Source organism: Malaclemys terrapin, chromosome 17, assembly GCF_027887155.1.
Source record: "Malaclemys terrapin pileata isolate rMalTer1 chromosome 17, rMalTer1.hap1, whole genome shotgun sequence".
Taxonomy (NCBI): Eukaryota; Metazoa; Chordata; order Testudines; family Emydidae; genus Malaclemys; species Malaclemys terrapin.
The window spans coordinates 23,977,026-24,001,742 of record NC_071521.1 but is presented as its reverse complement, the minus strand read 5'-3'; the positions used below and the strand labels follow the sequence as shown (position 1 = coordinate 24,001,742).

The 24,717-nt window shown below is 46.8% G+C and overlaps 1 protein-coding gene across 2 annotated transcripts in view; it reads left to right on the top strand.

The window, feature by feature from the left end:
• RABL6 (RAB, member RAS oncogene family like 6) overlaps positions 1–24,717 on the top strand; it is a 132,742-nt gene that overhangs the window by 4,751 nt on the left and 103,274 nt on the right. Inside the window, exon 2 of one of the 2 annotated variants that reach the window (XM_054007268.1) lies at positions 10,926–11,060. The exons of the other annotated variant lie outside the window; for it this stretch is intronic. Coding sequence (XP_053863243.1) covers positions 10,926–11,060 — 135 coding nt within the window. The remainder of the gene's footprint in view (positions 1–10,925; positions 11,061–24,717) is intronic. 2 annotated transcript variants of the gene reach the window in all.

Genomic DNA, 24,717 nt, shown 5'->3' with positions numbered 1-24,717 from the left:
TAATGATATGCAGGACCTTATCGGAGTTACATATATGCAGCAGTGGCAAGAGTGTTTGGCATATGATAAATGAAGTAAGAGTAGCCTTGGCCTATTAAATTTTAAAAACCTACCCTATAACAAGGAGGGTGTGACTGTAATTAAAAAACAAAACAAAGGCAGTGTTAAATTCACCCTATTGTTACTTGAGTGGTTATTTTGAGTGTCTTGACACAAGTTGCATAGCATAAGAATGACCATACTGGGTCAGACCAATAGTCCATCTAGCCCAGTATCCTGTCTTCTGACAGTAGCCAAGGCCAGGTACTTTAGAGGGAATGAATAGAACAGGGCAGTTTTTCAGTGATCCCTCCCCTACTGTTACAAGCAGTAGGCACCACAAAAGAGATAGGAATGGAGTGGTTGCCCTTACCTTAAAATATCTTGCATTTGCTGGTTAACAAAAAGGTGTCCTCCTCAACTTAGTGGAGGTTTCAAATGTAGGTTTTTGTGTGTTGTTTAAAATGGTTCAGCAGACCTGACTTCTAAGCCTTTGGAACTAAACTTTTTTTCCCTGTTTTAACACACAGCTGAAGAGTTAACCCAAACCCAGCAGTATAGTTCAAGAGAAGTAGAAATTGATACAAATTATAAGCAATTAAACCTACCAATGTAATTACCTTTTTCAAACTGAGGAATGCATGAACAGCATGGAAGTCAGATGCATCTTTCACCATTTAAGTCTCATTTCCTTTTAATCACCTAAGCTGTAATTGAATAATGGACATAGATTTTTAAAGGACTCTCCAGGGGAGGCAGTCTGATCCTTTGGGTGGGGCGTAGCTCTGAGACAGCAGACCTGGGCTCCTATTCCAGCCCTGCTGCTGACTTGCTGCATGATTTAAGGAAAATAGGTTTATTTTTTTTTAAGTAAGCATTCACCTTTCTGTATGTATTTCTCCATCTGAAAATGGAGATAATACTTGCCTACCTCTTTAAGGATTCTGTCACCTCTATAGGTACAAAACACTAGAAGTACTACATATTATTTTAACCTTATTTTTGGTCTCTTAAACTTACATATTTTATAAACATTAGTACCACTCAGCAAGTAGTCCAGAAAGAAGAGCAACTATCAACAACTAACATTTTTAATGGCTGCTTATATATTGTACAGTACTTAAAATATTTACTGTATATACTCGTTCACAAGCCAAATATTTTTGGTAAAAAAGTGACGTATCAAAGAGCGGGGGTTGGCTTATAAACGGGTCTACACCAAAATTCGATGATTTTAAATCTATGGAATCATTGAATTGAATTTCTAATACATTGTCGTTTTGTTTACCTGGAGCGTCTGCAGGCATGGAGCCCCTCAGCTCCCTGTAGCCGCAGTTTGCCGTTCGCAGCCAATGAACTGAGGGAGCTGAGGGGCTCCATGCCTACAGACACTCCAGGTAAACAAAACGTCCTGCCAGCAGCTTACCCTGACAGGCTGGGAGCCAAAGTTTGCCGACCCATTTATTGATGTCAATACTGCAGCCTTTTAAAGTTGCAAAGGCTTTGTTTAGTGGACTAGATTGGCCTGAAATGGACCTCATAAGTCTCGAGCCAATATGAAAATATAACGTGCAGAATCGATGGAATCTCTAATAAAGTTGAAATAGCCTGTTATCCCTACAGACATGCCAATCTACAGGGCTGCTTTGAAATAAACAAAGAATAATAATAATTTGACATTCCTATATAAAGCAGGTGACATTCTTATATAAAGTCCTACAAAAATCTATAACTATAATAATCTGTTTTCATACTAGTATTTAAAATGAACAACGGTGAAATCAAAAGAAAAAGGTCTTCTTATGCAGCGTTCAAACTTAAAGTTGTTGAATATGCAGAAGACCGCGAACAAAGATAGTGCAAAAGCTGCCTAGAGATCTGGAAGAAAAAATCGAATCTTTCCAAAGGTTTATTATAAAATATCGAAAGGAATATGCATTTCAACTGTCACAAATAGGAAATATGGACGAAACACCAATGACATTCGATCTCCCGAGCAACAGAATGGTAACCGGTGTTGGTGAAAAAACAGTTTTAATTAAAACCACTGGCCATGAAATAATCCATTTTACGGTGGTTTTATCATGTTTGGCAAATGGATCAAAGCTCCCTCCTGTTATTTTTAAAAGAAAAACCTTACCTAAAAACATGAAATTTCCTGCTGGTGTCATCATACGTGCACACGAAAAGGGATGGATGGATGAAAGTGGGACTGTTGAATGTCTGGAAAAAGTGTGGAATAAGAGACCAGGAGCACTTTTCAAGAAACCTGCTATGTTCGTGTGGGACATGTTCAGGGCACACAAGACGGATGAAAAATATGGCCAAAAATATGAAAACTACTTTGGCTGTAATCCCTGGAGGCTTAACTTCAGTTCTACAACCACTTGATATCTGCCTGAACAAACCCTTTAAAGACAGGCTACGCAAAATGTGGTCTGAATGGATGTGCTCAGGCATGGCAAAGTTGACAAAAGGCGGGAATCTTATAAAGCCCGAAATCAATCGAGTCTCCCAGTGGATCAAGGATGTGTGGGTGTCCATTCCGTCGGAAATGGTAAAAAAAATTGTTTAGGAAATACTGCATCAGCAATGCACTCAACGGGTCAGAAGATGATGCCATATTTGATGATGACCCAACAGAGGCTGATGATGAGAAGGAATCTGGCTCGGAAGACAACACTGCCGACATCTACAATGACAATGCAGGTGCAGCTGTGACGGAAGCAAAGTTTAATTAACTGTTTGGTGAATCAGAGACTGATTCAGACTTTGAAGGATTTTAAGACTTTTAAAGTCTCATATTGTTCTAAGTTAGTTGTTTTAAATATCCATTTACTGATTTTAAATATTGACTGTAATTTTGAAGGTGAATACATTTGTTCAGTTATTATAACAGGTTTTTCGTTAGATTACATTAAAATAATTCTAGCAAAACTTGAGTTTCTTGTGATGCCAGCTTTTAAAATATAGCAGGGAACGGCAAACCGCGGACACTGGGAGCTGAGGGGCTCCGTTCCTGCAGATGCTCCAAGTAAACAAAACATCTCGGCCTGCCAGCGGCTTACCCTGACGGGCCGGGAGCCAAAGTTTGCCAACCCCTGAAATATAGGGTCGGCTTATGAAAGGGTCATACAGTTTTTGCTATTTTTACCTAACCATCTTGGGGGGTCGGCTTATAAATGAACGGGCTAATGAACGAGTATATATGGTAAGTGCATGGTACAGACGTCTTGAAACCAAGCAATAGCAGTCCTCCACTCGTATCTCTTTGTTTTAGATACAGTATGAACATCGGACGAAGGGCTGACTTTTGTTGTTAGGCTACTTTGGCAAAGTGATTCAGAATTTAATGCTAATCACGTGTTCCAGTTTCAGGGGTGAGATCACTTTAGAGCAGTTCATTTCCTGTGTCTCAAAGTGATGTGTAAAATCCTGGCCCCACTGAAGTCAGTGGCAAAACTCCCATTGACTTCAGTGGGGCCAAGATTTCATCTAATGATTTCTGACATAATCTGACCAGATGATCAAACTTAGAAATTTGACCAGTGTCTAAAAGAACAAGACCCTGATGCTGAATCATAGAATCATAGAAGATTGTGGTTGGAAGAGACCTCAGGAGATCATCTAGTCCAAACCCCCTGCTCAAAGCAGTACCAACCCAAACTAAATCATCCCAGCCAAGGCTTGTCAAGCTGGGCCATAAAAACCTTTAAGGATGGCGATTCCACCACCTCCCTAGGTAATCCATTCCAGTGCTTCACCACCCTCCTAGTGAAATAGTTTTTCCTACTATCCAACCTAGACCTCCCCCACGGCTTGAGACCATTGCTCCTTGTTCTGTCATCTGCCACCACTGAGAACAGCCTAGTTCCTCTTTGGAATCATCCTTCAGGTAGTTGAAGGCTGCTATGAAATCACCCCCCTCTTCTCTTTTGTAGACTAAATAAGCCCAGTTCCCTCAGTCTCTCCTCATAAGTCATGTGCCCCAGCCCACTGATCATTTTCGTTGCCCTCCGCTGAACTCTCCAATTTGTCCACATCGTTTCTCTAGTTGGGGGGCCCCAAAACTGGACACAATACTCCAGATGAGGCCTCACCAGTGCCGAATACAGGGGAACAATCACTTCCCTCGATCTGCTGGCAATGCTCCTACGAATGCAGCCCAATATGCCATTAGCCTTCTAGGCAACAAGGGCACACTGACTCATATCCAGCTTCTCATCCACTGTAATCCCCAGGTCTTTTTCTGCAGAACTGCCGCTTAGCCAGTCGGTCCCCAGCCTGTAGCAGTGCATGGGATTCTTCTGTCCTCAGATTTCTTTTGGCCCAGTCGTCCAGAGTGACCTAGACAAATTGGAACCTATCCCTACCCTCCAGTGTATCTACCTCTCCCCCCAGTTTAGTATCATCCGCGAACTTGCTGAGGGTGCAATCCATCCCATCATTCAGATCATTAATGAAGATGTTGAACAAAACCAGCCCCAGGACTGACCTCTGGGGCACTCCGCTTGATACCGGCTGCCAACTAGACATCGAGCCGTTGATCACTACCCATTGAGCCCGACGATTTAGCCAGCTTTCTATCCACCTTATAGTCCATTCATCCAATCCATACTTTTTTTTAACTTGCTGGCAAGAATACAGTGGGAGACCATATCAAAAGCTTTGCTAAATTCAAGGTATATCGCGTCCACTGCTTTCCCCATATTCACAGAGCCAGTTATCTCATCATAGAAGGCAGTCAGGTTGGTCAGGCATGACTTGCCCTTAGTGAATCCATGTTGATTGTTCCTGATCACCTTCCTCTCCTCCAAGTGCTTCAAAATGGATTCCTTGAGGAACTGCTCCATGATTTTTCCAGGGCCTGAGGTGAGGCTGACTGGAATATAGTTCCTCGGATTCTCCTTCTTCCCCTTTTTAAAGATGGGCACTATGTTTTCCTTTTTCCAGTTGTTCGGGACCTCCCCTGATTGCCATGAGTCTTCAAAAATCATGGCCAATGGCTCTGCAATCATATCAGCCAACTCCTCATCACCCTTGGATGCATTGCATCTGGCCCCATGGACTAGTACATGTCCAGCTTTTCTAAATAGTCCTTAACCTGTTTTTTCACCACTGAGGGTTGCTTACCTCCTCCCCATACTGTGCTGCCCAGTGCAGTAGTGTGGGAGCTGACCTTGTCTGTGAAGACCGAGGCAAAAAAAGCATTGAGTACTTCAGCTTTTTCCACATCATCTGTAACTAGGTTTCCTCCCCCATTCAGTAAGGGTCCCATACTTTCCCTGACCATTCTTGTTGCTAATATACCTGTAGAAACCCTTGTTACCCTTCACATCCCTTGCTAGCTGCAATACCAATTGGGCTTTGGCCTTCCTGATTACACCCCTGCATGCTCGAGCAATGTTTTTATACTACTCCCTAGTCATCTGTCCAAGTTTCCACTTTTTGTAAGCTTCCTTTTTGTGTTTAAGCTCACTGAAGATTTCTCTGTTAAGGCAAGCTAGTTGCCTGCCATATTTGCTATTCTTTCTGCACATTCTGAAGGTGATAACAAGCTTCTAGAAATAACACCGAATACATTGCTTATCTTTGAGTTGTTAAGGTCATGTGCTGGATGAAACCGTGGCGAATCCCATTTATATTAGCTTTTCAGCATGATATTTTGGACACTTCTTTAGAGTACGTGGTTTTGTCTCAACACGCAGTTAGGTTCCTTGATTGAATGGCTTTCCGTATATGTATGGAGAGAGAGGGAGAGAGGAAAAAAAATATGAATGAATGTAGTCTCTCAATCTGCAGCTTTCTGCGCTGTAACTCCTGAGGTGTACGCACTGCCAAGCCACTTAGTGCACATAAACTGAGCAATTGTAGCGCTGTAAAAAAAAAAAAAAACCCACCCCAACGAGAGGCATACAGCTTTCTGCGCCGGGGCTACTGCTCTGTGGTGCCAGTGTAGACACTGTGGTGATTACAGTGCAGCAATTGGCCTCTGTGAGGTGTCCCACAATGCCTGTTCTCGCCTCTCTGGTCATCGGTTTGAACTCTACTGCCCTGCCTTCAAGTGACCAACCGGCACCAGGCGATCTCCTGCTTGGAGCAATGCCGAACTGCTGGACCTCATCAGCATTTGGGGAGAGAAGGCTGTCCAGTCCCAACTGCGCTCCAGAATTATACCACCTATGGACAGATTTCACGATGCATGACAGAAAGGGGCCGTGACTGGGACACATTGCGGTGCAGAATCAAAATGAAGGAGCTGCGGAACACCTACCACAAGACACAGGAGGCAAACCGCTGCTCCAGTGCTGCGCCCACAAGCCGCCAGTTCTACTCAGCAGGGACCCCACATCCACTGTGAAGGCCACTGTGGCTACTTCGTTGGGTTGTGTGCCAGTCGAGAGTGGACGAAGCCAGGAGGAGGAAATCTTGGATGAGGATGTGAAGCGGGATGTGAGGCAGAGGATGACTCGGAGACCAGAGATGCATGCAGCCAGGAGCTCTTTTCTACCTTGGAGGAGACTAGCCAGGCACAGCTTTTGGAGATTGGTGAAGCGCAAACAGGAGAGGGGGCCCCGGTAAGTGGATGTGATTTTGGGAATCACTGAAGCGAGTTGTTGGGGGCAGGAGGGTTGCAGAAAGCTGGCTTGTATCCCAGTCTGAGCGGCAGAACAGGCTGTTGATTGACTCCCTCGCTTCACGGGACTCTCCCTCGGAGATCTCCAGGAAACTCTCATAGAGATACTGGGCAATCCGCTGCCACAGGTTCTTCGGCAGAGCTGCTTTGTTTCTTGCCCCATTAACGGTAACTTTCCCATGCCACTGTGCCGTCACTGGGGGGACCATTGCTACACACAGGCGAGCCACGTAGGGACCAGGGTGGAAGCTGCAATCTTGGAGAAGACCCTCCCTTGATTCCCTGCTCACCCTCAGCAGCGAGACATCTTCCATAATGATCACATCCTCTGGAAAGTGTGGGGACAGGAATGATTATCAGCCTTCCTCTTCCCCCCCACCTCCCTCACCCCTGCCCCAGTGCTGGCTCTCCCCAAGAGCCACATGCCCAGTGTACAACAGGGTCCAGGAAGAGTGATTTACCCTGCCCATGTGGTTACTCACTATTTTAGTGGCTCATGTGTGCTTGCCTGCGATTAGCCAGTTAGTGACAGGTGTGAGAGTACTGGCTGTGTTTTTAAAGCACTGAATCGCTGTTGTCTGTGTTGCAAACAATACTGCTTCTGTAAAATGTTGCGTTTAAACTTCACAAAGATGACCTTGGGATCCCAGCCTCCCTCTTTGTTATTGGCAGCTGAACGGCTGCACAGAATTAGAAAGTGGCCAAGAAGAACTAAGGACTTTCTGTGTGATGTTATGATGCATTCTGCCGCCGAGAAACAGGAATTGAAGGAGTGGCAGGACAGACATGCTTCAGGCGGTACTAGCTCTTAAACTAAGCAGCTCTGTGCCCGCCCTCCCCTGCAGCCGCTGTCGCAAAACTCTTTCCCATGCGCCCTCCAGACACTGCCAACACAAATTTATCAATCTCCTGGCTCCAGTCTATCTGCAGCATTCCACTCCTCCCTCCTCACAGTTCAGCACTGTGGACTCCCACTACCCACTGCACTCAACGCCCATTCCTCTGCAGTTTGGCCCTGCTGAAGTACAGAACCTGCTGCATTGTACTCCAAAGGAGAAGGTTGGATGTGATCCCTGGACATACACAAATCTCTAGCTGTCCCGGTGCCCCTCCTCCTCCTGGGACCTTCCCTTCCCCATCCCCCTCCCTGCTGATGTATTTTTTCGTTTGACTCTCCTCTGGTGGTGGTTTTTTAATAAAAGAATTGTTGGTTTGAAAGCAATCTTTATTCTATTAACTGAAAGCATAACGAGCCCTGCAAAGCAACAGACAATGATGTTAAACCCACATTCTGCATCGTTTACACCAGTCACCTCCTAGCATTACAAGCACTGCACTCCCGAGCAGAGCAACAGATATTCGTGGATTTCAGCTTCAAATTGCTGCCTCAAGGCGTCCCTGATCCTTATGGTCCTATGCTGCACCCCTCTAATAGCCCTGGTCTCTGGCTGTTCAAACTCAGCCTCCAGGTGCTGTGCCTCTGTGGTCCAGCCCTGAGTGAAGCTTTCACCCTTCCTTTAACAAATATTATGGAGCGTACCGCACACGGCTATAAGCATAGGAAATATTTTCATCGGCCAGGTCCAGCTTCCCATAGAGGCAGCGCCAGCGGGCTTTTAAATGGCCAAAAGCCCACTTAACAGTCATTCTGCACTTGCTCAGCCTGTTGTTGAACCACTCCTTGCTGCTGTCAAGTTGCCCTGTATATGGTTTCATAAGTCACGGCATTAAGGGGTAGGCAGGGTCTCCCAGGATCACAATGGGCATTTCGACTTCCCCTATGGTGATCTTCTGGTTCAGGAAGAAAGTCCCTGCTTGCAGCTTCCTGAATAGGCCAGTGTTCCGAAAGATGCGTGCTTCATGCCCCTTTCAGGACCAGCCTGTATTAATGTCTGTGAGATGCCCACAGTGATCCACAAGCGCCTGGAGAACCATTGAGATATACCACTTGTGATTAATGTACTTGATGGCTAGGTGGTCTGGTGCCAGAATTGGAATGTGCGTGCCATCTGTAGTTAGGGAAGCCCATTTGTGCAAAGCCATCCACAATGTCACATGTTGCCCAGAGTCGCAGTCTTTCAGAGTAGGATGCAATTAATGGCCCAGTTCGTCAACACAAGTCCAATGGTCCAATTTCCCACTCCGAACTGGTTGGCAACCGAACGGTAGCAGTCTGGAGTAGCTAGTTTCCACATTGCAATCGCTATGCGCTTCTCCAACGGCAGGGCAGCTCTCATTCTTGTGTCCTTGTGCCGCAGGGCTTGGGTGAGCTCATCACACAGTCCCATGAATGTGGCTTTACTCATCCGAAAGTTCTGCAGCCACTGCTCATCATCCCAATGTGATCCCACCACTCAGTGCTTACTTCCCGAGCCCAAAAGTGACATTCCACTGTGGCAATCTAGTGTCATAGCTATTATGCGTGGCGAGATTAATGTCTTACTCCTCTTGCCTTTTGTAGTTTAAAGAATAACTCCACTGCCACTCATGATGTGTTGGTCAGAGCGAGCAGCATTCTGGTCAACACATTGGGAGCCATTCCTGCAGCTCGAAGATGTAGGGCGCGCAGCACTCAAACTGTTGAAAGATGGTGCCAAATGTGGATGGAAGCACAGGGATTGCTGGGATGCGAAGCAATGCATCACGGGTCATTGGGACAGGACCCAGAATGCCCCATGACACCCTATGCCTTCCCACAAGTCTTAGCAGCAGAAGAGAAAGAGGTGCTCTGTGGGATAGCTGACCTGAGTGCACCGCTCTGAATACAGCCGCAAGTGTGAACACGCTATTGTGCAGGCAGCTGACAGTGTGAAAACACAACAGTAGTTTCCCTTCGGCGCTCTCTGAGCGGCGCTGTAACTTTTCCTGTGTAGACATGCCCTAGGTGAGAGAGGGCTCCACTACAGAAATAAGATGCACTGTTTTAATTTAAATTGGTGTTTACAGGGATATAGTTAAACCAGTGCAACAGAGGGTCCTGTGGCGCCTTTGAGACTAAGAGAAGTACTGGGAGCATAAGCTTTCGTGGGTAAATGGACACAAGTCAGATATCAGGAATGGCAATATACAAAAACCTGTAGGAGAACACTTCAACCTCCCTGGCCACACAATAGCAGATGTAAAGGTAGCCATCTTACAGCAAAAAAACTTCAGGACCAGACTCCAAAGAGAAACTGCTGAGCTCCAGTTCATTTGCAAATTTGACACCATCAGATCAGGATTAAACAAAGACTGTGAATGGCTATCCAACTACAGAAACAGTTTCTCCTCCCTTGGTGTTCACACCTCAACTGCTAGCAGAGCACCTCACCCACCCTGACTGAACTAACCTCGTTATCTCCACACTGATATATACCTGCCTCTGGAGATTTCCATTACTTGCATCTGAAGAAGTGAGGTTCTTACCCACGAAAGCTTATGCTCCCAGTACTTCTGTTTAGTCTCAAAGGTGCCACAGGACCCTCTGTTGCTTTTTACAGATTCAGACTAACACGGCTACCCCTCTGATACTTAAACCAGTGCAAATCCCTGTGGGCCCATGCTTGTTTTTAGCTTAAACCTGTTCCTAAACAATTTAAGTTAGATTAAAATAGGCGATGCTTAACCCAAAGAGTGTCCACACAGCCATTTGCACCAATGTAATTCTATCAGTTTAAATTCACATCTTTAATTTAAACTGGTGCAACCTTCTCAAGTAGGCAAGCCCTCAGACAGGGCAATTCAGATATCCAAGCTGACCAGCCAGTTTCAAAGTGGTGCAGATAGCTTCAGGAGATCATTTATTTTCTTGAGGATAAGAAAATTATTTAAGGAAAACTTGAACACTACAGGAGGGCATTTGGCACATGGGTAGGAGGAGGGGGATGCAAGCTCAAAGTGTGGAAGAACTTGTTGAAACGTGAGCAGGGGTTAAGGTTACCCAGGGTGGTGAGCGGGGAAGGCAGTAGGATGGGAACTAGGCAGAAATGAGAGCAGAGGCATAGACTGAGGGAAGTTGTGCAAGGCCCCAAGGGCAAGGATAAGTGGCTTGATCTTGAAGTTGGTTCTTCCTGCTGAACTAAACTATGCAGCTGAGTAAGCAGGAATTTGAATGACTGTTGCTCATATCTTGTAATGAAATACCCTGCATGTGTAACATGAAAGATCTAATTACATCAGAATAACACTCAAAATATTAACACTTTTTCAAGCATTCCCAAGATTTGTTTTAATCAACTTTATTTTTGTACTTGCTCTTCTCCCCCCCCAGTGAAAATTGTAATCCGAGGGGACAGGAACACAGGGAAAACCACACTCTGGCACCGACTCCAGGGGAAGAAGTTTGTTGAGGAATATATTCCTACTCAGGAGATCCAAGTCACCAGCATCCACTGGAACTATAAAAGTAAGAAGGGAGAGGGAATGAAGGGTGCCTGGGGGAAGGAACAGTCTGTGCCGTGGGGACAGGAATTCCTCTGTAGCCTCCGCTGTCTCTTTCAGCTTTATCCAGTTTAGATTTAAAATGGGTACCCATCACTCTTACTTGATTATTCAAATAATCCTGTTTTTTAATCCTTTCACTCAGTAATTACGTTACCAACCATTTAAACAGATGTCCTCAGTAGTTAAAATCACAGGAAGAAATTTAACAAAACATGAATATGAAGTGAAATGCTCATTGTATTTTCTTGCTGTTTCAATGAAAACGGATTTTATTAGTGAAATGTGTCCCTGGAGGGCTGGGTGCTGAAGTACAACAGTACTGTGTTAGTACATTTAATACCAGCAGGTGAAATGGAGCAGTCTAGTCTCACTCTGCAATTGGAGTGTAAATTCATACTGGACATGGTGAAAAGTGAATTAGATTTTTTAAAATGCTTGTAGTTCTAATAATCTTAGGTGGAGATATTAATACAAGTACAAGGTATTGAAAAACAGAATTACTGTATCTTGTCAATGATGCTCTATAAAATACTTGCTTGAGTTGCAGAGCTGGGGTGGAAGTCTTTTTCCTGCTATGACAGCATAAAGGAACTGGTCCTGGGATTTTTACAGCGTGGGCAGAATGCTGCTGATGTAGAAACTGCATAAAACAGCAGCAGATTATTTTAGGAGACTCTCTTCTTAAGATCAATCATAGGAGGCAGGAGGGGGTAGGCTGAGGGAGCAGGGCCATGGTGCATGCCTGTAATGGCGTCAGCACCTGCCTCGTGTGCCCCCTTTTTTCTGGCCAGTTGTGCCTGCAAAGAGTCTTTTCACAAAAAGAACAGGAGTACTTGTGGCACCTTAGAGACTAACAAATTTATTTGTTAGTCTCTAAGGTGCCACAAGTACTCCTGTTCTTTTTGCGGATACAGACTAACACAGCTGCTACTCTGAAACCTGTCTTTTCACAGACGCCCCTTCTCTCGGTTAGGTGTGAGCCTGTTTTGGTTTTACATCAGGGTGGCGCCTGCCTCTTGCAAGCACCCCCCAGCTGCTGGTTCTCTCAGCTGGTCTTCGGCAGCTCTGGCCAAGCCACACATGCTGTCCCCCCCCCTTTTGGGGTATACAGTCCAAGTTCTTTCTCTGCCCTGGTATGGGGCCATAGCTCTAAGGTGTCTTCCCCAAAGCACTGCCTTCTTCAATCACCCAGCCGGGGCCCATGTAAGTACCTTCAGCTGGTGTCCTTTTCAGCAGCCCTCCCTGGGCTCAGTCTGCAACCAGACCAGCAGTGCCCTTCTCTGACTAGATCACACTAGCTAGAGACATAAAGGGTAATAAAATATTCTACAAATACTTTTGAAGCAAGAGGAAGACCACAGACAGGGTAGACCTGTTACTCAGTATGGTGTGTGGGGGGGAGAAATAATAACAGAAAATGTGGAAATGGTAGAGGTGCTTAATGACTTTTGTTTTGGTTTTCACCAAAAAGGTTGGTGGTGATTGGCCATCTAACATAATGAATGTTAGTAAAAACGAGGTAGGATCAGAGGCTAAAATAGGAAAAGAACAAGTTAAAAATTACTTAGACAAGTTAGATGTCTTCAAGTCACCAGGGCATGATGAAATGCATCGTAGAATACTTAAGGAGCTGACTGAGGAGATATCTGAGCCATTGGCGATTATCTTTGAATAATCGTGGAAGATGGGAGAGATTCCAGATGACTGGAAAATGGCACCGATAAAAAGGGAAATAAGGACAACCCAGGGAATTACAGACCAGTGAGCTTATCTTCTGTACCCAGAAAGATAATGGGGCAAATAATTAAGCAATCAGTTTGCAAACGTCTAGAAGATAATAAGGTGATAAGTAACAGTGAGCATGGATTTGTCAAGAACAAATTGTGTCAAACCAACCTGATAGCTTTCTTTGACAGGGTAACAAACCTTGTGGATGGGGAGGAAGTGGTAGAAGGGATATACCTTGACTTTAGTAAAGCTTTTGATACTGTCTTGAACGAACTTCTCATAAACTAGGGAAATGCAACCTAGATGGAGCTAGTGGGTGCATAACTGGTTGCAAAACAGTTCCCAGAGAGTAGTTATCAGTGATTCAGTCATGCTGGAAGGGCATAACGAGTGGGGTCCCGCAGGGATCAGTTCTGGGTCTGGTTCTGTTCAATATATTCAATGATTTAGATAATGGCCTAGTACACTTACAAAGTTTGCAGACGATACCAAGTGGGAGGGGTTGCAAGTGCTTTGGAGGATGGGATTAAAATTCAAAATGATCTGGACCAACTGGAGAAATGGTCTGAAGTAAATAGGATGAAATTCAATAAGGACAAATGCAATCCATTTAGGAAGGAACAATCAGTTCACATACAAAATGGGAAATGACTGCCTAGGAAGGAGTACTGTGGAAAGGGATCTGGGGGTCATAGTGGACCACAAGCTAAAAATGAGTCAGCAGTGTGACGCTGTCTCAAAAGAAGCGAACATCATTCTGGGATGTATTAGCGGGAGTGTTGTAAGACATGAGAAGTAATTTTTCCGCTCTACTCCACGCTGATTAGGCCTCAACTGGAGTAAGGTGTCCAGTTCTGGGCGCCACAAGATGTGGGACAAATTGGAGAAAGTCCAGAGAAGAGCAACAAGAATGATTAAAGGTCTAGAAAACATGACCTATGAGGGAAGATTGAAAAAACTAGGTTTGTTTAGTCTGGAAAAGAGAAGACCGAGAGGGGACATAACACTTTTCAAGTACATAAAAGGTTACAAGGAGGAGGGAGAAAAATTGTTGCTCTTAACCTGCGAGGATAGGACAAGAAGCAATGGGCTTAAATTTAAGTAAGGGAGGTTTAGTTTGGACATTAGGAACAACTTCCTAACTGTCAGGGTAGTTAAGCACTGGAATAAATTGTCTAGGGAGGTTGTGGGATCTCCATCATTGGAGATTTTTAAGAGCAGGTTAGACAAATACCTGTCAGGAATGGTCTAGATAATATAGTCCTGTCATAAGTGCAGGGAACTGGACTAGATGACCTCTCGAGGTCTCTTCCAGTCCTATGATTCTATGATCTCTGTACCCTCGCCTGGTCCTGGGCTCAGTCCCCTGGGCTCAGCCTGCCTGCACTGACTTGTTCATGGTCCTGCTGCTACTCTAGCCAGCCAGGCATCCGGTCTTTAGCAGCCTTCCCTGGGCTCAGTTCTGCTTGATGAGCTCTCTGCAGTGTGTTGTCCATGGCCTGCTGCTCGTCTAGCCAGCCAGGCACCTAGTCCTCCCTCGTCAAGTTCCATGCAGCAGCTGAACTTCTCTGCTCTGCTGCTTGTCTTATGTAGGGCTCTTCTGGCCCCGGATTGGCTGCTCCATCTGCCCCCTGATTGGTCCCTCTCTGCAGCCACTCTAGGTTGCCTGGAGGACTTCCCTCTGCTCTAATCTGAGGCAGGGTGTTGCAGGGCCACAAAGCCTCCAGGAGGGAACCTCCGGACCTAGTGCACCCTGGCACACTGCAACGCCCGCAGTTCTGGGTTGCATTGTGACTTGTAGGTAGCTCAGCTTGGGCTGCAGTAACTTAGGCAGCCAACTTGTACTGAGGGCTGCTATGCACCCTCCCAATTCGAAGCTATTATGGGTGGGTCAGAGGTGGTTTAAAGCCCCTTTAGCTGCACCCTCCCAATTCCAGACTGTGGGTTTTCTGCTGTGCCTCCCAGAGTTTCACCCCAAAATCACACCCTTGAAGCTAAATAGCATATTAAATAATTGGGTCTGCGAGGGCATAAGTAGAGTTTTCCGGTTACTAAACAGATTCCGTGGCTGCTTTCTACCACTTCCTCTCTGCCAGTGACTTTGGCTGATCTACTCTGACTAGAATTTAAAAGGTTTGGTCTTCCCAGCTGTTACTCCTGGGGGAATTCTGCACCACTGCGCAATGCAAAATTTTCACAAAATTAATGCTGTGCACAGAATTTCATTTTTTCCTGCAAAATTGGCGCTGTAGAGCTGCTGGCCTCTGCTAGGGGCCACTGAACCTGGCAGAGCCTGGCTCCCCAGCTCACAGTGCGCCAGCACGGGCAGACTGCGGTTCCCAGTTTTGCCAGCCCCACTCGGTCACATTGTGCGGCTGGGCTAGTGTGCTGCGCATGGGGAGAACCAGGCGCAACAGCTGGGAGCTGCAGTGAGGGGCCACTGCTTTCCGGAAGGGGAGATTCAGGGTAAGGGGGAGGCCTGGTTTGAGGGAGGGGAACATCAAGCTGTTCTGGGGATGGCCAAACCTTTAAATTGTGGCGCCTCCCCCATTATCAGCAGGTATGCGTTGTCTCTGCCTGGCGGGACAGTAACAAAGCTGTGTGGAGCGGATCCAGTGGCAGGGCTCTGGGGGGAGGGGTCGCTAGAACCTGGGCAGTCTGCTGTTGGGGACTCGGGGGGGGGGGGGGGGGGGGGGCTCCTTGCCCTGGACAGCGTGCCTGAGGGGAGTCATGTTACCCTGAGTCCTGTCTGTCTTCATAAAGAGCAGTTCCAGAGCATCAGACCTGTGACTCTCATGCCCATATGCAGCTTTACTTTGGGAGCACCATCTTTCTGTTTATCCTGCATCAGCTGGCATAAGGCACTTACTCTGCTGTGCAACTTAGACAGGGTCCTGCAGCCTCTGCAGTGCATGAAGGTTCTGCTGTTACTTCCTTGTGTCAGGCAGAGATCTGTCACTCAGCTCTCTTCCCGCTCTCTGGCTTCTTGGAATGTCAGTCTTACTGTGGAGTACAAGAAAAACTTTGAAAATTGTTTGGGGTATGCGCCACACTATTGTACTAGCAGAGCTATAAGAGATCAAAATAAGAAACCGGGAAATTCTTTTTTCCATGGTAGTGGGCAAACCTAAAGGCAATTAACATTCAAATAGTGGCTGCATCTGTAGAAGCAGTATTTTTCCATGTTCTAGATAGATCGTGTGATTTTTTTTTTTTTTTTTTTTCCCCTTTTTCCAGCCTTTACTCTAAGCATACTATTGGTCTATTATAATATGTACTATTCATAAATACAGCAATGGAAACAGGTTCTTTATTTTAATAAGACCTCAAACTTACAGCACCAATTACTTGCTTTGTGCATGCAGTGGCGCTAATTAGGCAGTCAAATTACACGCACAAAAATGTTTGAAAACTGTGCTCCGTAAGTAGAGGGAAGTCAGGCAGTTTATACTGTTTCCAAACATTGGATTGCATCTGTACTTGTTGGATCCCAGGTTCCATTTTTTCCAGTGTAGAGGCAGCCCATTTAGCAGGCTGGTTTTGCTGATAATCCACTAACTGAAGGCAATTTTTGCGTAAGGCCAAAGTTAATGTAATGCTCTGTCATAACAGAATTTGGTGTTTGGAAATGACAGCCATGTGTCTTGCAAGGTGGAGGGCTTTCCTCAAGGTGAAATATGTGGGGGAAGAGAGGAGTCTGGTGGACACTTGAGAGATTATAGAGCTGACATTCTGTTCTTGCTGTCAGTTTGCTTCACTTTAAAGAAAATAAGTTTTGTACTGTTAGAGATAATTAATGGGAAATAATTTCACTTGCTGATCTGATTAAAAATTACTCAGTGCTGTAAAAAAAAAAAAAAAAAAAACACACCTCACAGCTTTTAACAAACATAGATGTTTCCTGCTGTGAAAAACTTCCCACTGATGATAGACAAGACGTGGGCATTTTGAGAAGTCAGCCCAGACCTAATTACTGTCTTGTTGGCTGACTTCTTCTGTTAGGGGGAAGACTACAATTTATTTTGCCTGTGCCACACTCCTGCTGTTTGAATGACAATACTGAGGTAGACCGTGTCAGCCGTTTCCCAAGACTAATTAAATTTAAATCGAATATTCTGGGATCCTTAGGTTGCTTGGTATTAAGATTTTAAATGAAGAGATGGAATATATAACTTGTCAGCTCTTTGTAATTATTCTGAAATCTCAGAGTGCTGGCAAAGAATTCATTTTATTAGAGGGATGTGGATTTTTTCTTCTGAGAATGAACCAGCCTGTTTCTCTGATCCACTGGTCTCCTGTCTGTGGAATTTGGTAAGCTTTAGGCCCTGTCTACACTGGCAAGTTTCTGCGTAGTAAAGCAGCTTTCTGCGCTGTAACTCCTGAGGTGTACACACCGCCAAGCCACTTAGTGCGCAGAAACTGCACAGGTGTAGCGCTGTGTGTGTTAAAAAAAAAAAAAAAAAAAAAACCACCCCAACGAGAGGCGCACAGCTTTCTGTGCCGGGGCTACTGCTCTGTGGTGCCAGTGTAGACACCGTGGTCAATTACAGTGCTGCTATGGGCCTCTGTGGGGTGTCCCACAATGCCTGTTCTCGCCTCTGGTCATCGAGTTGAACTTTACTGCCCTGCCCTCAGGTGACCAGCCATCATCCCCACCCTGTAAATTCCTTTGGAATTTTGAAAGTCCCCTTCCTCTTTGCTCGGTGATGTGTGAAGTGGTCTCAGTGCATCTTTCCAGGTGGCCATGCCTGCTCCATGGACCAGACAATTCCCTGCTTAGAGCGATGCCGAGCTGTTGGACCTCATCAGCATTTGGGGAGAGGAGGCTGTCCAGTCCCAACTGCACTCCAGCCGTAGGAATTATAATACCTATGGACAGATTTCACAATGCATGACAGAAAGGGGCCATGACCGGGACATATTGCAGTGCAGGGTCAAAGTGAAGGAGCTGCGGAACACCTACCACAAGACACAGGAGGCAAACCGCTGCTCCAGTGCTGCGCCCACAAGCTGCCCGGCTCTGTAAAAAGCTGGACGCGATACTCTGCAGCGACCCCATCTCCACTGCGAAGACCACTGTGCATACTTTGGTGGCTCACGTGCCAGTCGAAAGTGGATCCAAGCCAGGAGGAGGAGATCTTGGATCAGGGTGTGGATGGGTGGGGACACACAGGATGACTCGAGGCCAGAGATGCATGCAACCAGGAGCTCTTTTCTACTCCAGAGGAAGCTAGCCAGGCACAGCTGTCAGATGTTAGCAAAGCGCAGACAGGAGAGGAGGCCCCTGGTAAGTGGATTTGATTTTGGGAATTGTTGAAGCAAGTTGTTGGGGGTAGGAGGGCAGGAGGGTTGCAGAAAACAGGCTTGTCTCCCACCACATGCCTAGTCTGCGGCGGAACAGGCTGTTAATTGACTCGCTCACTTCACGGGACTCTCCCTCAAATCTCCAGGAAACTCTTGAGGAGATATTGGGCAATCCACTGCCGCAGGTTCTTCGGCAGAGCTGCTTTGTTTCTTGCCCCATTAATGGTAACTTTCCCATGCCACTGTGCCGTCATGGGGGGGGACCATTGCTGCACACAGGCGAGCCGCATAGGGACTGGGGTGGAAGCTGCAGTCTTGGAGAAGACCCTCCCTTGATTCCCTGCTCACCCTCAGCAGCGAGATATCTTCTGTAAGTGTGGGGCAGGAATGATTATCAGGCCCACTCCTACAGTGCTGGCTCTCCCCAAAAGGCGTGTGCCCAGTGTACAGCAGGGTCCAGGAAGAGTGATTTACCCTCCCCTGTGGCTATTCACCATTTTGGGGGGGGGTCTTGTGGCTCATGATTCGATGGTCTCTACCCCGGCCTTTTCCTTGCACAGGGAGGATGGACGAGAACACCACTTGCGCCTCAAACTCCTTTATCCTTCTTCCCAGAGCCACGTAGTCTGCAGTGATCCGCTCAAGGTCATTCTTGGCAGTGTCATTGGTGCCCACGTGGAGAAGCAGGAAGGGGTAGCGATCCGAGGGCTTGATGAGTCTCAGCAGGCTCTCCGTCACATCGCGTATTCTAACTCCTGGCAAGCAGCAGACCTCTCGGTTTTCCCGGTCGGGGCGGCAGATAGATGACTCAGTCCCCCTGAGGAGGGAGTCCCCGACCACCACCACCCTCCTCCTCCTCTTGGGAGTGGTGGTCGTGGAACCCCCATCCCTAGGACAGTGCATCTTTTGCCTTCCAACCGGTGGGGTCTCCTTCTGCTCCCTTCCCTCAGATGGGTCATCTAGTCCACTCTCTGCATTAGTACCTGTAGAGAGAACATGGAAACGATTGCTCACCTGTATCTCCATTGCTGGTGCATGGATGCTCCTCTTTCTCCTTCTGGAGGTCACATGCTGCCAAACCTCTTCACAATCCTTCTGTCCCTACTGCGCCTGCTCTGAATCTTCAGAACATTGTGGTCGTAGAAGCATCTCCTGACGTCTGTCCAGGAAATCTTCATTTTTCCTTATGCAACGCAGAGTTGATACTTGTTTCTCCAGCCCTCGAACCCTCTCTTCCAATATGGAGATCAGCTTGCACTTTGTACAGACAAAGTCGCTTCTGTCCTGTGGAAGAAAGACAAACATGGCACAACCTGTGCAGGTTACAACAACTGAATGCTCACCTTCCATATCACTGACCTCTTAAGAACTTCCTCAACTGTTGCAGGAACTACTCAGAGAAACCTGCAGATGAAAGCCTCAGTGCGCTCTCCCCAGGCGAACTCCCGCTGTTAGCCTCTGCTGTTCGCCGCTCAGCTGGTTCGCTGCTGACTGCCCTTATATACCAGTCAGGCCCACTCAAGGCCCACCTGGAACAAAGCACTCCCAATTCACACTTTTCAAACAAACAAGCAAGCAATCAAGCACATGGTCAAACTGACCAACTGTCCCAGCAGCAGACACTCAGATACTCACCAACACAGCCCCCCTAATGCAGCACTTAGCGTACCTCCTCTCGGACAGCTCCCAGGCAAACTCCCGCTGTTAGCCTCTGCTGTTTGCCGCTCCACCTCTTCTGTTCGCCGGTCTACCAGCTTAGATCTGGTCCGCTGCCACCACTCCCAATGTGCTAATTCCCTTCCCTGGGTAGCCTTGGGAGACTCTTCACGAATTCCCTGGTGAATACAGATCCAAACCCCTTGGATCTTAAAACAAGGAGAAATCAATCAGGTATTAAGAAAAAGCCTTTTAATTAAAGAAAAGAAAGGTAAAAGAAAACCCTCTGGGAGAGATTAGCATACCAGCTACTCTCACAGACTACAGATTCCAAACACAGAGGATGTTCACCTGGGCAAACCCTTAGTTACGCACAAAAACAATATCCAAATACCCAATTTGACTATTCCTCTAATTGCACAAGACAGGTTACAAAGAAATAAACATAAACATTTATTTCCTTCACTAATACTCACTACTTAATAAGAGGCTGAATTCTGGAGCTTTCCCACTCCAGTCCAAAGCGAAACTCAACAAACAAAGGGAACTTTTTTCCTTCCCTTTGAACCATCTTGTCCTCCCATTGGTTCCTCTGGACAGGTGTCAGCTAGGCTAGGTGAACTTCTTAACCCCTTACAGGTAAAAGAGGCATTAACCTTTAACTATCTGTTTATGACACGCCCCCCAAATCTGACAGTGTTGGAACGCACTGGCTGTGATTTCTTTCTAAACTTTAGAATAAACAGATTAATAAAACACATGCACCCTTACATATACTACTACTTAGGTAAAAACTACATGATTTTTCACATTTCAAGGACGATTTTAACCAGTTGATTCTGGAAAACTTTCACGGGAGAGTGCATCAGCCACTTTGTTAGAAGCCCCTGAAATGTGTTGCATTTCAAAGTCAAAATCTTGAAGAGCTAAACTCTACCAAAGAAGTTTTTTGTTTTTTCCCTTGGCGGTATGAAGCCACGTTAGCGCAGCATGGTCGGTTTGTAGTTGGAAATGCCGTCCCCAAACGTATGGGCGTAGCTTTTCCAGGGCGTACACAATGGCATAGCATTCTTTTTCGCTGATTGACCAGTGGCTTTCCCTCTCACAGTTTCTTGCTGAGAAACACAACAAGATGGAATTCTTGATCCGGTCCTTCCTGCATTAAAACTGCCCCCACACGACGCTCGGACGCATCTGTGGTTACTAGGAACGGTTTGTCAAAGTCTGGGGCCCTTAGCACAGGGTCAGACATGAGTGTCGCGTTAAGCTGGTTAAAGGCCTTTTGACACTCATCAGTCCACTGAACTGCATTTGGCTGTTTCTTTCTGGTTTGGTCTGTCAGTGGGGTGGCGATTTGGCTGTAGTGTGGTACAAATAGTCTATAATATCCGGCCAAGCCTAAGAAGGATTGGACCTGTTTCTTTGACTTTGGAACCGGCCACTTTTGGATAGCATCCACTTTGGCCTGTAGGGGATTTATAGTTCCTTGACCCACCTCGTGCCCCAGGTAAGTCACTTTGTTTTGGCCTATTTGACACTTTTTAGCCTTAACTGTTAGTCCTGCCTGCCTGATGCACTCGAAGACTTTTTCCAGGTGCTCCAGGTGTTCAGCCCATGAATCAGAAAAAATGGCCACATCATCGAGGTAGGCAACTGCAGATTCTCCCAATCCCGCTAGGAGACTATCTACAAGTCTTTGGAAGGTGGCGGGTGCATTTTGCAGCCCGAAAGGGAGTACATTGAATTCATACACCCCTGCCTGGGTGACGAAGGCTGACCTTTCCTTGGTGGGTTCATCTAGTGGTACTTGCCAGTACCCCTTGGTTAAGTCTAAAGTAGAGATGAATTGGGCATGTCCCAATTTCTCCAATAGCTCATCTGTGCATGGCATTGGATAGTTGTCAGAATGAGTTACAGCATTTAGCTGACGGTAGTCCACGCAAAAGCGTATTTCCCCATCTGGTTTGGGAACTAGAACCACTGGATATGCCCATGCACTGTTAGAGGGGCGGATTATACCCATCTGGAGCATGTCCTGGATCTCCCTTTTTTATAGCAGTTTGGGCATGAGGTGACTCCTGGTAGGGTGGGGTTCTAATTGGGTGAGCATTACCTGTGTCAATGGAGTGGTATGCCTGTTCGGTCCGTCCTGGGGTGGCTGAGAACATTGGCGCAAAGCTAGTGCACAGCTCCTTGATCTGCTGCCGCTGCAGACGTCCAAGGGTCACGGAGAGGTTCACCTCTTCCACGCCACCGTCACTTTTTCCTTCGTAGTAGACACCTTCAGGCCACTCCACGTCATCTGTCTCCTGGGCTGTAAACTGGAAAACCTTTAATTCTTTGGAATAAAAGGGCTTAAGAGAATTAAGATGGTATACCTTAGGCTTTATGTTGGAGGTGGGGGATGCTATGAGATAGTTAACAGCTCCTAGGCGCTCCTGGACCGTGAATGGTCCTTCCCACGACGCTTCCATTTTATAGGCCTGGAGCGCCTTTAAGACCATGACTTGGTCTCCTACTTTGAAGGACTGTTCTCTGGAATGTTTATCATCCCAGGGCTTTTGCTCTTCCTGAGCATCCTTTAGGTTTTCTTTAGCAAGGGCTAAAGAGTGTCGGAGGGTGCTTTGTAGGTTGCTAACAAAGTCTAGAATGTTAGTTCCTGGAGAAGGCATAAACCGCTCCCATTGCTGCTTCACCAACTGTAATGGCCCCTTAACCTCGTGGCCATACACAAGTTCAAATGGTGAAAACCCTAAACTGGGATGTGGTACAGCCCTGTAGGCAAAAAGCAACTGCTGCAACACTAGGTCACAATCATTGGAGTGTTCCTTTACAAATTTACGTATCATGGCCCCCAAAGTTCCATTAAACCTCTCCACCAGGCCATTGGTTTGATGGTGGTAAGGGGTGGCAACCAAGTGATTCACCCCATGAGCTTCCCACAGGTTTTTCATGGTCCCTGCCAGGAAATTAGTTCACTAATCTGTAAGGATGTCGGAGGACCAACCTACCCTGGCAAAAATGTCTGCTAATGCCTGGCACACACTTAGCCCTGGTGTTGCTTAGAGCTACTGCTTCCAGCCATCGGGTAGCAAAATCCATGAAAGTCAGTATGTACTGCTTTCCTCTGGGTGTCTTCTTTGGGAAAGGACCCAGAATATCCACAGCTACTCACTGAAATGGGACCTCAATTATGGGTAGTGGCTGGAGAGGTCTTTGACCTGGTCTTGGGGCTTTTCCCACTCGTTGGCACAGCTCACAAGACTGGATATAATTAGCAACGTCCTTGCCCATTCCCTCCCAGTGGAAGGACTTCCCCAACCGGTCTTTGGTTCTGTTCACCCCAGAATGGCCACTGGAATGGTCATGGGCTAAGCTCAAGAGCTTTACCCGATACTTAGTGGGAACTACCAACTGTCTTTGAGGATGCCAGTCTTCCTGGTGTCCACCAGAAAGAGTCTCCTTGTACAAGTGTCCTTGTTCTACAACAAACTGGGATCGGTTAGAAGAGCTGAGAGGGGGTGGGGTGCTCTGTGCTGCCGCCCAAGCTTTCTGAAGGCTGTCATCTGCTTCCTGCTCGGCCTGGAACTGTTCCCTTGATGCTGGAGACATCAGTTCTTCCTTGGACTGTGGACTTGGGCTTGGTCCCTCTGGAAGCGATGCAGGTGCTGGGGCTGTTTCCATTGACTGTGAACCGCTGTCTGCTGGTGCACTATGTGGTATCTCAGGCTCTGGCTGAGCCTCTTGGGTAGGGTTATCTGCTGCTTCTGCCAGTTCAGGCTCGCTGGTGCCCTCTGGTGTTGGAGTTGTAGACGGGTTTGCAAACGCTGTACTTAGTGCTGGCAATGGTTCTGGTGCTGTTGCCAGTTCCAGTTCTGGGACTGGCTTTGGCTGGGTCTCTGGGATTGGATCCACTATGGCTGTTGCAGTCGTTGGCAGGGGATCCGGTTCCACCACCTTTGTCTGGGTCTCTGGTGGACAGCTCAGGAACAGGAATGGGGGTAAAAGCCTGCTTAGCCTGGCTGCGGGTGACTATTCCCACTCTCTTGGCTAGCTTCTCATGCTTGGCCAAGTCTTCCCCCAGCAGCATGGGGATGGGATAATTGTCATAGACTGCAAAAGTCCACATTCCTGACCAGCCCTTATACTGAACATGTAACTTGGCTGTAGGCAAGGTTACAGAGTGTGACATGAAGGGTTGAGTTGTCACCGGAGCCTCCAGGTTGATGAGTTTGGGGTCCACTAGGGATTGGTGGATAGTCGACACTTGTGGCCCAGTGTCCCTCCACGCGATAACCTTCTTTCCGCCCACTCTCAAGGTTTCCCTTCGCTCCGAGGGTATGAGAGAGGCATCTGGGCCTGGGGATCTTTGGTGTGATTGTGGTGTAATGAACTGTAATCGGTTGGGGTTCTTGGGGCAGTGGGCCTTTGTCCCAGTTCATTATATTTAAAACATCGCCCTGCTAAGGTATCACCAGGGCCATGTTGGTTGGTGGAGACTGGTGGGGTGAAAAGGCGTCTGGGGTTTCCCTTGGGATGTAGGTGGAGCCTTGGATTGTCCCCGGTTGTAAGGTTTTGTTTCGGGTTGCCCCTTCTGATATTCGCTCCAACTGCTACTATTTTTTTTTTTTTTTTTTTTTTTTTTTTTTCTTTCTGCCACCTCCACCCATTTGGCTCCAATCTCCCCTGCCTCGGTTACAGTTTTGGGCTTCCCATCTAGGATGTACCTTTCTATTTCCTCAGGAACACCCTCCAAAAACTGCTCCATTTGCATTAGGAAGGGCAACTCTTCTGTAGATTTAACATTTGCTCCTGATATCCAGGCATCCCAATTTTTCCCAATGTGGTAGGCATGTCGGGTAAATGACATGTCTGGTTTCCACCTTAGGGCTCTGAACCACCGACAGGCATGCTCAGGTGTTAGCCCCATT